This window comes from Oxyura jamaicensis, chromosome 14 (genome assembly GCF_011077185.1).
Source record: "Oxyura jamaicensis isolate SHBP4307 breed ruddy duck chromosome 14, BPBGC_Ojam_1.0, whole genome shotgun sequence".
Taxonomy (NCBI): Eukaryota; Metazoa; Chordata; class Aves; order Anseriformes; family Anatidae; genus Oxyura; species Oxyura jamaicensis.
The window spans coordinates 4514524-4528927 of record NC_048906.1 but is presented as its reverse complement, the minus strand read 5'-3'; the positions used below and the strand labels follow the sequence as shown (position 1 = coordinate 4528927).

General features: G+C 40.6%; 1 protein-coding gene across 2 annotated transcripts in view; it reads left to right on the top strand.

Annotated features, from left to right (window-relative positions):
* Nucleotides 1-942: 942 nt before the first annotated feature.
* The window catches only part of SDK1 (sidekick cell adhesion molecule 1), a 393889-nt gene continuing 380427 nt past the window's right edge, over nt 943-14404 (top strand). Inside the window, exons 1-2 of one of the 2 annotated variants that reach the window (XM_035340049.1) lie at nt 943-1106; nt 1578-2983. In XM_035340049.1, coding sequence (XP_035195940.1) covers nt 2512-2983 — 472 coding nt within the window. In that variant the 5' untranslated portion in view covers nt 943-1106; nt 1578-2511. The remainder of the gene's footprint in view (nt 1107-1577; nt 2984-14404) is intronic. The other variant, XM_035340050.1, reaches the window with a different exon arrangement.

Here is a 14404-nt window from a genome sequence, read left to right as displayed (position 1 = left end):
ATGAGGTGTGCTTGTGGGATACAAAGGGAGGGTGTAGAGGGAAGGCTGAGTGGCAGTGGGTTGCATAGGTTGGAGGTCCTGGAGAGGAGCACGCATTGCTTGCACAGGGCCTGTTCTGCTGCTCCGTGCTGTTGATGTAACGCTGGGGTGCCGTCCAAACAGTAACTTCACCTTTTTTGTGCTATAAAGGGACAAAGGCATGTGAAGAAGGTGCTGCCTTGAAGAACATGCCTCTGGCAGACACTCAAAACGCCGGCGTTAACACAAAAAAAGTGCCCTTGGAGGTGATGTGGTAGTTTACTGTGCTCGCCTACTTGACTCTATCATGAGCAGACAGCTTGTCAAAAAGGAAATAAAAAAAGAGCAGAAGCTGGCTGCCAATCTTGACTCAGACATTCCTTACACTCACTAAATAAAGCAAAACTGAGCTCAGCCACCTCGCTGCCAACCTCGCAGGCTGAGAGGAGCGAGCAGCACGGGGGCTACCTCCTTTTGTCACACACCCATTTCCCTCATTCGCTGAAACAAAACAAAACAAAGCAAAGCACCAAAAAAAAAAAAAAAAAAAAAAAAACCATAGCCGCTGGGAAGGCACGAGCCGGAGCAGCGGCGCCTCACGGCCCTAGGGGGCGCAGCGAGCAACGGCCGAGCGCGGCGCGCACGCGCGCGGCCGTTAGGGAGCGCGGGCACGCGGGAGCGGAGAAAAAAAAATGACCCCTCCCTCAGGGGGGCGCACGCGCGCGGCCGTTAGAGGAGCGCGGGCACGCGCGGTAACGTCCCGCTAGGGCTCGCGCGCTGCGCGCGGCTCCCCGGCGCCCTTTCCCGCCCCGCGCGGCCGCCGCCCAATCAGCGGGCGGGCTGGGGGCAGAGCCAACGAGGGGTGGAGCGGGAGCGTGAGGGGAGGCTGCGGGCAGGTCCCGCCGGGCAGGCGGGCGGTGCGGGATGTGAGGAGGGGCGGCTGCGTCGTCCTCCTCCTCCTCGCCTGTGGAAACCTGCGTTAAAATGTCCCCCCCCACACCAAGTCCTGATAGTTCCACACACACGTCCCCTCCCTCGGCGGAGGATGTGCCCCCACACAGCCCCGCTTAGGTGTAGGGCAGGGGAAGGTGGGCTGAGGCGCGGCCGCGAGCCGCGCGCTGAGGGGCTGAGGGAGGGGAGCGGGGCGGGGACGGCGAGGTGGGCGCCCGGCTGGGTGGGTGAGGGAGAGAGGGTGGGAGCCTGGGCTGGAGGGGGCGAGAAAAGTTCAGGCTGCTGTTCGGGGGAGGAAGCCGGCAGGATTTTTGTTTGATCAACTTGGAGCCTAGGTGCTTTGTTTTGCACTTGGCGTTTCTCCGGGGTGCTCCTCGCCCGACTACTCGCAGCCCTTCTTTTCGATGCGGGGGGAGGGCATCTCGCACGAAACTTTTACGGAAGGCGGGACTGAAACAATACCCGGTGCATTGTTTGAACGTTAAAACCTTCAGCGCTTGCTGCCTTTTTTTTTTTTTTTTTTTTTTTTTTTTTTTTTCTTTTTGGGTACGGTTTTATTGCCGCCGCCGCTGCCGTTGTGGCAAGCGCGTTCCCTCTTGTGTTTACAGCCTCTGTGCGGGAGGGACGCTCGGAGGAAGGAGCAGGATCCCCGGGCTGCGTAAACAAGGAGAGCAGGAGCCCAGCCAGGCGAAGCTGGGAGGATTTCACCTTGTTGCTGCTTGTTTCGGGAGATTTTGCCTCCCCCCGCACCGCAGACCATCCAGCGGAGGGTTTCTTTCCTCGCTGCGTCCGCAGCCCGGCCAGAAGCGAAACGCTTTCCGTGTTAGAGGTGCTTTTTTTTTAATTTTATTTTTTAATTTTTTTTTTTTTTTTGTCGCGGTCTCCCTGCGAGAAAGAAATCGGCACCGGTCTGCGGGGAGGAGGGAGACGCGATCAACTGAGGTTTTCCCTGCCTCCGGCTGAGAGTTGAAGTGACACCGCCGCTGGCCTGTGGCCGGCGGGCTGCACGGCTCGCTGGAAGCGCGGCCAGAGCCGCCCCGGTTACCTGCTGGAGGACCCTTCAAAGCCTTCTGTTGGCGGTGGAGACTTGTATCCAGAGGAAAATCGGATTACTATAAACTATGCAGAGCTTTGCGGGGATATCTGGAGACTACTCTGTCTGCATGGCTAATCTTGAAATTGTCTGAAATAAATCCTTAGCACAAGGAATAGAGATACTTTCAATTAGCATTTTTTTTTTTCCTTGGTGCTTTCCCCCCCGCCCCAGCACAAGAATTTAACACTTTCACAGCAAGGTTTTGCGGGAGAATGGGACACATGCCGGAAAACTCATCACGCTTCATGAATATCACAGGGGTAACAGTTTCCGTCATCCTTGCGGTATGAAAGGTACTCTGGATCGTCTGCTGGTGGCTAACATGGATCAGGCTTTCTCTGTGTCTGTTACAAATGTGCTGAAGGATCCGGATTTACTGAAATACTGACGCCAATAAACTTGCTCCCTCTCTGTTGAAGGCATTGGATGTGACAGCGCAGAGAAACATGTGTTTCACATTTCTGACTGGTTGTTTTGGCGCAATCAATACCTCCACAAGAAACATTGACTTAGGTGGTGACTGTAATACAGGGAGGCACACAGAGTGCTGCCTTCGGGTTGCATGCAAAGTGAGCACAAATCAAAGAGTCCTCGGTTGCCGTGAAGTGGGGGCTTCTGTGCCCCCAAAACTCCGGGGCCAAGGCAGCTGGCGATGTTCCCAACCCACCAAAGAGAGCCCGGCCTCGGGGTGCAGAATGAGCAATGACCAAAGCGCTGTCCGGAGTGGCAGGCAGTCGGATCCGTTGGGAATCACTGAGGCAATAATGGTTGAAAGAAAGGTGGATCGCGAAATTATTGCCCGGAGGAGTAGCAGGCGAGACGGAATGATGATGAAGTTAAACTTCTGTTTCTTCTTCTGTCGGGGATGGTGGGCGTTTCTGTTGCTTCAGCTCCACATGTTGCAAGCACTGGCACAAGGTACGGCTAGAGACGTTTTTGTTTATAGAAATGCTGCATCTGCCTTCTAAGAGGAAAGAAATCTTGCTAGGGTAAAGATATACCATTTTACTTCATCCCTGTCAGAGGCAAACTGCAGGATTTGCACAGAGCTGATTTCATGTAGCAATGGTCATTCATTATACACAATCCTGTCTTTATGGAGCAGGAATTTGCAAACTGTACCTACATGTTTCCCTTTCTCATCCTCCTTTCTTTTTCCTATCCCCATCTCCCACAGAGAATCAAAAGCCTTTTTGGGACCAAGTCTACATTTTTATTTACTTAAATAAGTCCATCAGTTCAGCTCATTTTCATTTAGGCAGCAGAAGAGTTAACTGCTGGTTGTGTGCGTTTAAAAACACTGTGCACTGGGATAAGTTATTAGGAGAAGGGGACTCATAAATCCGCCGACTAGAACTAAATCAGGCATGTAAAAGGAATTCTTTAAGCATATGAGTACTATTCTATGTGAACCTCGGTTCGAGCATTGTTCATTTCTTTTGGATTGCCAAGTAACATTTACCCGAGACAAAAACTGCAATTGATTCGGATCTGAGCATTTCCACATCAGAGATCCTTGCAGTCAAATGAGTCACTTGTAAATGAAGGGTCAGAGTCTACCAATAGACTCTAAATATCAAGTGTCAGTCACTTTGCATGTAAATTCTCTTCTCAAAAAAACACCAAATGTAGCTTAATTCTTAATAATCCTTTGACAGAGTAAACAATAAATGGCAGGCAGAAGCATTACAGTTCGCTGCGCAAAATAACATGCTGAACAAACGCAGCTTTCACTTTCTTTGCTGGGCTGAGTTTTATTGCAGTGTGCATTGTCTGGCAGAAGTGGTATCTGCCGTACAGTGCTGAACTGTATCGTGTGGGATGATGAGTTAGTTATTAAAAGCGGAAGTTAATAGTCTCCGAAGGAGAATGCTCTTTGTGTTTTAGTTCTTTGTTTCCGAGTATTTCATAGGGAACAACAGTGCATTCAGTTTTAATAACTGGATGGGCTCGTGAGTTGAGGAAGAGAGGTTACAGAGCCAAGTCTGCTCTAGTTTGTCTGCTCAGGGCTTACTATTGCACCTTCTGAAAGTTTGGAGCCGCAGGATACAGAAGAATTTTGAGCCAGTGTTTAATAATCGACTCCACCCTCATAAACCTTTTTCAGTGCTTTGTTTATGCTGTCATTCCCATTTCCAAACTACTTATGCTGAGGCCTGCAAGCCCTAACAGGGTATTGTTATTTTGAAACAGGACATACCTGAAATAATTCTCCCTGCAAATTAAAATTCACATAACTTTTTCTTGCCTTTGGTAGTTGTTGTTGATAGATGGCCAGCATGATGCTTCACTCTGGAAAACAAATGCGGATTATTCTTGGTGTTTACATTAAAAATGCAAAAATATTTCATTCAAGCCAGTTTTAAGGGCAAGTGATTCAGGAGTCAACGTGGATGTCATGTAAAACAGTTTTCTATGTTTTAGTAGTAAACTAGCCATCGTGTTGGATTAAAAAGTGAGTTGAAACTTCTGTTTAGCACAAACTACGAAAAAAAAATATTTCAATAGCATATTCCGGATTACTAAGCATTTGCAGCATGATCTGTTTTAGGTCCTGTATCTCTTGAGGAGTTATGTGGTGGTCACAAACTGTTCTAAAGAAAACTCCAAACACCAAGTTAGTTTAACCCATTGGTAAATAAGAGAGGATGGAAAGTGGTAAGAGTAAGATTAAATATTGGTGTAGATAAAGGTATGGAGTTTAGAAGACACTAAATAATGAAAGAAAATGAAACAATTATAATATATGTTTCTGCATAATATAGTGCAGAAAATGCATCTCACGGTTAGTCCTTTATAAATTCTTTGACAGATAACCAACATGGAGGTCTTAATACAGGGTGCTTCCATGAAGTTTTCACAAAATTTGTGTTCATTTATAACTCATGGTTCTTTTGGCTCTTTGAATTCAAATGGATTCTAATACACTCATCATTTGTATGCCAAAATTTACTTTGGAGATAAGATGACTTTTTTTTTTTTATAAAAGACCTTCATGAAAATAGACATTCTGGTACAGCCACAAAAAACTTTAATGGAATGATGTGGTCATATGCATGACAGAATTACATGACTCCAATCTCATTATGTGATAAAGAAATGAATGTTCTAAATATATGGGCCATGGCTATTTTGATGAATTATAATACTCTGCTATAACCAGCTAATGTTTCTGTAATAACCACTTCAGCATTAAAGAAATAAATATTTCAGGCATACTGAAATATAGGTTCTAAATTCATGGGAAACAGATTAAGTAGTCGTTGAGATTAAGTGTGTTATACTGTAAAGTGAATGGAATAAAGTATTTTCAAGTGCAACAGGTGGTTTGAGAATTCCCTAGACTTGAATCATCATCCATGTACAAGAATATCTAGAGGTGAACTGTAGGCAGAACCACTCCTAAATTCATTTTTTACTTAGCTTTTCAGCTCTCCATCTTCTCTGATAGCTGTGTTAAACAGTTATAAAGATTTACAGGATTGCATTTTCCTTTTCCAAGTAAATTTAATTGTTATGAATCATACATTTGTTTACCGTACTGCATAATCAAGCATTTTCTTCAAAGCTTAGTGTTGTTGGTGCAGACCTGCTCATCATAGAAGTGATTTTCTGGTGGAAGAAGCCATCAAATGACAAACACTGTGGCCTGTCCCATGAACATAGCAGCGGGAGTACCATTCTAGGCTGTTTTGGTCACAGATCTGCATATGCATCCATGCAGACTGCGCACGTTTCACTCTACTTACCAGCCCAGTCTGTGAATGCGAAGGTTGTCTGGCAAATTAGCCTGTGAGAGTCTGAAAATTGGCGTACATTTCTTTGCTTATTTAGTTTCTTATGTTGGTTAGCCTCTGCCTGATGCCCCTTTTCATGGCAATTTTGTTAAATTTGAGTATTAGGTGCTAGTTAGCCTTAAGTCATTGTGTGTCATCAAATAGCGATGAGGTGCTAATTGATAACCACCATCATTATCAAATCAGAATTTGCAAGGTGATGGCAGAGGTGAAATATTTTAACACAGTAACTAACTAATGCTATTCTGCAGTGACCTCTAGCTCACTAGTGCTAGGTTACTCTACGTGCATCTTAATGGAGTTAACTACCTTCCCAACGTCTTACTTCTGTTGAAGAGTTAATACTTAGAAAATACACTTCTTTTGGATTGATGGCTGTAGTTCAGAATGATCTTTAGATAAAACCAATGCATAGCTTTAAGTTTCTCAATCAGAAGATAGTATCTTTAAATATTAAGAAAGGGAAGCTTGTCTGAATTTTCTTAGTTTAACAGCAGTCGAAGTGTAATCTTTTTATGCCACTTGGTGAAATCTATAATTCAGCATTCTACAAGGACCTGAATGCGTATTTTAAGGTGGTACTGATATCCATTGTGCTTTGACAGAAGCAGTGATGTGAAAGGTAGAAAATGTTTCTGGGGCCCAGCATTTCGAATTCAAATATTTGATCTTCTTTATCTTATAAATATGCTAAGTGTAGGAAGTGTTTTCAAGCAAATTTCCAACTGCATTTGATGTGCAGAAAAGATAAGCAACCTGCACAGAGTATTTAGCTGTTGGAAGGACAGAGAGTTTCATGTGAAGGCGATGCTTACTGGAGAATGAAAAGCATTATGAATTAAATGTTGAATGGTGCATTTCTAATTGAAAAAGATTCTGGTACTGTTTTTTGGAAACTCATTAATGTATACTGGATTTACTTGTATTCCCTTTCTTCAGAAGAACGTATTAAATGTATGCTAGTTTTTTAACACGTAAATTATTTGTGTAGATAAATATAATAAAAAATGCATTTGAAGGAGGTGTTACAAGCCAAGTATTAGTAGAAACAGGATGGAGAGAGTAGGCTTTTTCTGTGGCCGTATCATCCAACTTTTAACTCTACTAGGGTAAATCTAAGTTTGCTCTCTATGCTTATTTTTGCTGAAAAATGGATTAATCTACTTCCTAAAGCAAATTCAAGCATATCTGTTAACGTTTAAAATACAGTGTTTCAGATGGTTTCATGAGACTGCACTGTGACAGTGCTATTAGCGGGGCAGGAAGACCATATCTAATAGGTGTTTATCCGCGTGTTTCCCATGAATTACCAGAAGATACTTAGACCAGTGATGACCTAGGGGCAGAGGAAAGTTGTGGCAGTTCAGTCTCAGAGTTTTGCAGTGCAACTTTCACATCACTTAAGAAAAAGGGAAGGGAATCTGCTGTGCCCATGGATTGTTATCTTTGAAAGGTTGTTCTGGAAGGTTCTGCCATCTCAGTGGCATACTTGTCTGTTCTGAACAACTGGGACAAATCCTGGCCAATATTTTAAAGATTATCTGGCTGATTAAACAAACCACAGAAATGTTAATAAGCAATCTTAAAGTGAATTATTAAGAAGCTGTGCGAATGGCTTTGGCTTTGGGATGTCTCAGGGTGTTTTTCTGTTTGCTTGTTTCTTCTACTGTTCTTACCAGCACATACCTACACATCCTGAAAGCACTGTTGATGAAAATAAAAGATTTTCATCCATTTACCAACTTTGTATACGGCATTACCTGAAGCTGTGTATGTTCTGAAGGGACTGGTTACTTGGGTCACTGGGGGCTTTTTGCTGTAATGAGTCTGTGGGCAGGCTGAAGGCAATTAGATTCCACATGGAGCAAAATCCTGCTCCTGCTGAGCTCATTGCAGAAAGAGCTTTTTCTACTGTATATGCTGAAACCTTTTGCATATATAATAAGTATTTAAATAACAAATTGATGATTTGTTGATCCCTTCGTGGTCTTCAATTTTTTTTATTATTATTTTTTTATTTTTTGAAGTTATGTAAACTAGATAAATTTCCAGAAAGATTTGCTCAGAGATTGGAACATGCCAGAACTAAGGTAGCTAGTGCATCTTTAATCTTCATTCCTTATGCATGAGCATTATGATTAACTTTAAACTGATACACAATATTTTACAGCCTAGCTTAGAGCTAAGATTAAATAGTGCTCACTGATCAATTTTTCAGTATTTTGTTTTCTTGACAGTGCTTGGACCCATCTTTCGTTTACTTCAAATCTTTTAAATTCCACACAATAAGACTTTTGTGTGGACGAAAGGAAGAACTCTTAGCAGCTATAGCATTGCATTGGATTAGACTACTTAGAGTTTTTACAGCTGGAAAGCAGGTGATTGGTGAGACTTGGTTTCTATGTGTGAGTGACTAAGGAGTGAGTATTTTCTAGTGAATAAAGACACTTCTCTCCATGTGCCTCAAAGATGACCCTTCACCAGCCATACAGATCAAGCAGAACAAAAATATAACTCCGTGAAAGGTCTGTTCCTGAAGAAGTTGGGGCTCCTGGAGTTCTTTCTGCCTGTGGCGATGTTGGTCTTCTTACAGAGTAGTTGAGATAATTTCATAATTTTCATTCCCTAGGAAAAAATACTTTTCTTACTCTGATAAGTAGTCAAGTGGTTACACATGTAGCCAAGTTCACTTTTGCAGATGTGTAGTTGTTGGCACGCTTTTGTATGGGAGGTGTATTGTTTTCTCAGTTTATTGGTTATGAAAGGCTGTTAAATAGATGCTTTTTTTTTTTTTTTCACTTAACTAAAACTTTCAGATTCTTTATGGACATGGTCTTTGAAATGCCAGAGCCCTGGAACTTCAGTGGTTCTACTGGGATTAGATAATGTGGCATTTACAGGTCTGAGTTCAAGGGGTTACATAGTTGAGGAGGGAGGAACCTTTTATTTTAACATACATACTGGATTTTTTACTTTTAAACTACTATGGCTGTTTTTGTAAGATCTTGGAATGGGTTGCCCCGGGAGGTGGTGGAATCACTGTCCCTGGGGGTGTTTAAGGAAAGATTGGACCTGGTGCCTGGGGACGTGGTTTAGTGGGTGATGGTGGTAATAGGAGATGGTTGGACCAGATGATCTTGGAGGTCTTTTCCAACCTTTATGATTTTTTCCAACCTTTATGATTCTATGAATACAGTGTTTAATTAATTATGCATTATACAGATGCTTGGCTTGTAGGCATACATGGTATTTGCATACTGTACATTGAGAGTTAGTGTTCTTGGTTTGCTTAAAGTAACTTTTTGTTTTGCTCTGGCTCCAAAAAATAAGAATCCTGTTACTACAATATATAGTAGTCTGCAGCTACTCATATGTTTTCTCTGTGAAATGCCCTGTAATACAACTGGTACCCTCAGTAATATTGAAAATGTAGGCTTTGAAAGGGTAAGTGTTTGTAAGGCTAATTTTCAGCTGTTTTAGCTGCCTGAACTAGCTGAAACTGGGGTCACAAAAGCATCAGGGATGCGAAAGAGGTGATGGGAATATGTGGCCAGGGCATGACCCTGGCAGCCATCACTAAGATGAGTTTAAATTGTTAGAGAGGTTTCAGGTCTAGACGAAATGCAAGGGAATGTGCACAGCCTAACTTACAAACATCTGGAGGCTGGTGTTCCTCGATAGAAAATAGAAAGGTTAGTGCCTTTAGAGGGGTGGTTTAGAAGACTTAACATAGGGTTTCTTCTCTGAAAGACACTGAAGTGAGTTTCTCCCTGTGTTAGAGGGAAGCTTGTGAGGTAAAGTTAGGCAATGTGAACATTCCCCTTAGCTCCCTTGCATCTAAATTCTTGAAACCTAGAAGTGGAATACTGTATTTTTTTTTTTCCTCTGTCTTGTCTACTGAAGTTGCAAATTCCACAGGTATTACTTGTAAACATTGGTATCAAATATGCAGATTCAGCAGGTGAAAATGATGATATGAGCTCCAACAACTGATAAAATGAAATCTTTAACACTCTTTAACAATCTTTATGCAAAATGTGGAAGTGGATCTTATGACCTTATACTATGTCACAACATTGAGATAAGTTCTGAAGTGTCATTCTTGATAAACGATAAAGCATTTGTGGGATTTAGGCAGATAACTCAAATCTTTAATCCTGTTTTTCACATTTCCATGCTCTATTGCAGCAGCCTGAAGAGAAAGTAGATTCTGGAAGATAAATCATTGTCCCTTAGGTCTATTTAAACCACTTTATGGCCTTTCAAGCAATAAGCCATATATTTTTTTAATAAACTCCTAAGTCTAACAAGTTATCTAGAAAATAATTTGTTGGGTATAGTCTTCTTGGACCAGAAAGTAGGCAGTAATGATACATAGCTCCAGTACATGTTGCTAAAGTGGTCCCACATTGATTCCGGGATGAAATTGAAGAGTTCTTAACTCATTATTAGACAAAAACATCAGAAGATCTGGTAGATGCTACTTCCAATCTCATTTTCATATTTATCTAACTCTGTATATGTTGTCGCTTTGATATGTGCTTTTGGCATTGAGTTTATAGGAAGTCTGCTCAGCAGCATTACTACCTCTTAATGGAAGTACTAAGAAAATAATGAAACTATAATTCAAATATGTCTAACATTTAGACATGTAGAAAAATACATTCCTTTATACTGGACTGTTTGCTCATCTAATGTTTGCATCTAATACAGAGTCGGTAGAACACAGTCATTGTTATCTTCCTTGCGCGTTGGGGAGCATCCCTTCTTTCTTATTTCTTATCTTTAAGGAAGTGCAAAGGACATTCATGACTAAGTAGTTCTGAAATAACTAAATGGTACACAGTGATTGGAAAATAAATGCATAGCACTATGGCATAGCTGCATTTCAAAGATAATGCTTTCATTGTAACATGGAATGAATGGCAAGTGACACAGTGCTGTAGTATTGAAGTGGGTAGGAGGAGGGAAGGAAATTACCTCACGGTATTTCTAAACGGGGTTACTGATTGTTGTGTTTTTAAGTTCTCTGGAATCTGCGTGTGTAGAGGTACTACTGACCTTTCTTGCAGATTGTTTGGGGCTGTTTTCTTTCCTTCAGTTTCAGAGGTTAACTGATTCTCACCTATCATGCTAACATAATATTTGTAAAATAGCGCCCTGGTGTTTTCTTCCCTGTTGCACTCCTTGCTTAGGAGGAACTCTTTGTCCATCAGCAAATATGGCCTTTAAACTCTGTGAGCATGCTTTTTTCTTCTATGATACGCAAAACCTTTACTGTTGCTTAGTTGATAATGCTCTGGAAACACTGCTGTTCATACTGATGAGTACTGTCTAATTGCTCATGTGTATTCCCATCTGTGTCCCTTGTTGTTCTCCTCTGTTTGCTTTATCTTTCTGTCCCAGGTTGATATATAACCTCTACCACAATGTAGTTCGGGTCTCTGGTTATTGTATTAGTTACTGTAACACAAGTAGTGCCTACTGCTAGTAAATGACTGAGGTGATAGTTTAAAACGCTCTTTTTTATTTGTGAAATGTGAACAGGTTCCTTAGTTATCCTCTAATGGGCCACAGAGTAGGTTTTCTAGGACACTCATAATGTCTGAAACAGGGCTTTTATTGTGCTAGAAGGTCTTATTCACAACAGGTAACCAGAAAGACTGTTTCGTGGTGGGTTATCCCACCATTTTCAAAAATGTTAGGTAAGACTAAGAGACAAAAGATCAAGAATAGCAGCTCCTGTATTTTGCCTTAAACTATTTATAATGCTAAGAAGTTAGTTACTTTTTGTTGTTGTTTTGGTTTGGTTTTGTTTCTGAAGAGGGAGTAACTGAAGATACTTCTAAAAAACTTTTTAATATATGCCAATTCAAACAGATTTTAAGGTAAATGCTACCAACCAATTTCCCACTAATATTTTTTGCAAACATATTTGGTTACTTATCATTAGCAATGTCAAATGTGTCTCAGATGGAGAAAAATCATGGATAATTGTTAAATTCATTTCCTGAATCAGCATGTGCAACCATCATTTTAAGAACATATTTTTAAAATAAAATAATATTCTTTATAGTTATCTTAAGCTCTTTCATTTCTTTTTTAAGTTCTGTGCTATCTTCTCTCTGGGAGAGTTTGCAAGACTCTCAGCTTTTATGAACTACTCCTGAGAGGTCTGTGCTTTCTGCTCTTGAAAAGAATACATATATTTTATTGAAAAACTTCCTGAAATTTGTAGACTGAGAGAAAGTGTTTCCTTTTCACAGAGCCTAATCGTGCTAGTGCTGGTTATCCCTACAACAAGACTAAAATTCTACTTTTAAACAGTTTTGTTCATTGTCATGGGAGATTAGGTTAAATGATTTTGCCTTAGTTCAACAAGCAAAACAGGCTTATTCGTACCCAGTGTCTTTATTTCATGTTCCCCTATATCTGTGTCAATATCAGACTTTCTCACATTTTCATTATATATGATTTATTAATAGCTTTTAATTGGTAAAATATTTATACATTTTTTATTTTTTTTTTCTGAATATTCAGTTGAGAATTGAGAGCAAAAGCACGTCCAACTCAAAAGTTTTAAGTGCTGGGAGTTCAATGCTACGTTCACTATGTAAATATATCATGATTAAAATAAGATGCCTGGTCAATTCCATTCAAGTATAATTTTCAGCTTTTTTATTCTGGATTAAGCTTTGTCATCTGCTACCTAGAATCTGAACAGACACACTTATGGCATGCTAGTCAGTAAAAGTCTGCTACACTAACTGTTGAACTTGGTAAATTTGACTGAAAATTAATTGTATTGCAGAAATCCAGACAAGATCTAAAATTTAGAATTTTGACAGTTTCAAATTGTTGGTGTTATACTATTAAAACAACAGCAACAAACAAACAAAAAATAGTGGGTTAGCTAGTGAGAAAATGTAATATGGCTCTGCAACTGGACAATCCTAATCTCTTGGGCAGAGATGAATACTTTATCTGTAACAATGCAGAATGGAAGCTTGATGCCTGCAAAATAGCTTTCACCAACAAATGTGTTATCACTTTCAGCCTAAATGCTCTTTGACTGAATAGAGATAAAACACTTTTTTTCATTTTTTAATGCATTTGACATTATTCTGAATACATCTATTTTAATATTTCCTTTCTATAGACAGTTTCCTCTGTACCTTGGCAGACAGTGAGGAGACACAAACACAACTAAAACAGGCATATGTTACAGTAAAATGAAAACCTGCCAGCAGAGGAAGCTGTTGGCAGACGGAGCTTCCAAAATTACCTCAGGTGCTTTCCCCTAAATGGCTGAGTCCAGAAGGGCTCAGTGCAATGAAGATACTCTTTGGTCAAGGCTCTACTCTCGTTGAGGTGCAACTAAGTAGGATTTTATTTTCTTTGCCCTTTAAATTCTTAGTTTCATTTGTGATAGTTATTAAATAAAGGATATCCTTTGGAGAGTAAACAGGAGTTATTTTTCTATCCTTACAAATGACAAAACACAAAAGATTTCACCCACTGATACGTACAGTAATAAAGGGAAGTGATTTATCAATATGAATTGTTGGCAGGTGAGTTGGGAGGCAGTATTTTTAATCTTCTACTTTTGTTCCGTGTCTCCGTTTTATTGCTGCCAATATACTCTTCAGTTTGGGAAGAACCCCTCCACAAGGGTGTATTCTGATCCCAGCGAAAGTTACATGCCCAGAAGTTTTCAACCATGTGCTCTTGCAGCTGGTTAACAACAAGCTTAACTCCTCTTGATCACTCTGAGTAACTGTCACTTTGTGCTTGTGCAGTCTGGTCAAAAAGAGTTATTAGGTTAAGAAATGATCAGTTATTTATTTCATCAGTCCTGATGGTTTGAAACAAATGAGGTCATAGTGTTAATATTGTTTATTACAGATAAAGTGCTGATTACGTGTGGATTTTCATACTTTCATGTGAACAAATGCCTGTTTTGTTACAGGAATTCTAAATATTTTCCTGTAGAGCTGCTGGGCTTTCTAACTACTGATAAGTCAGTTTTTGTGCAAATGTTCAGGCAATGGAGTAAGCGTTAGCTGTCACTTTATTAAAATTAATGGCATAGCTACCCATATTTACTTGGAATTCATTGCAGCATGAAGTGAATAGGCCTTGTTGCTTTGGTAAATTATGGCATGTTGCACATTTCTTAAAAGCAATTAGTAAGTGTTGGTGTTGGGCATGTGCAGTGTATGTAGTTGTCACTGGCACTTGAATTTAGTAACATCCAAACCAGCGTGTTTACCAGGAGAGCTCTGTTGGAACTATTAACATGTGCCAAAGACAGGGGATATTGTAGCACTTGGGGAAGAAAATGTTTGCTACTGTTCTATTTCAGGACAATATGTTGTACTGTTTTAAGGACGTGACTGCCTAGACTGAAAGAGCTCCCAAAACCAGTATGGGAGATGCTAGATATAGATTTCCTATAATTCAGTCAAATCTTACATCCCACGTGAAAGGCAAATGTCGATTTCATACAAATTTGCAACTCTCGGTTGCTTTTCCAGATATC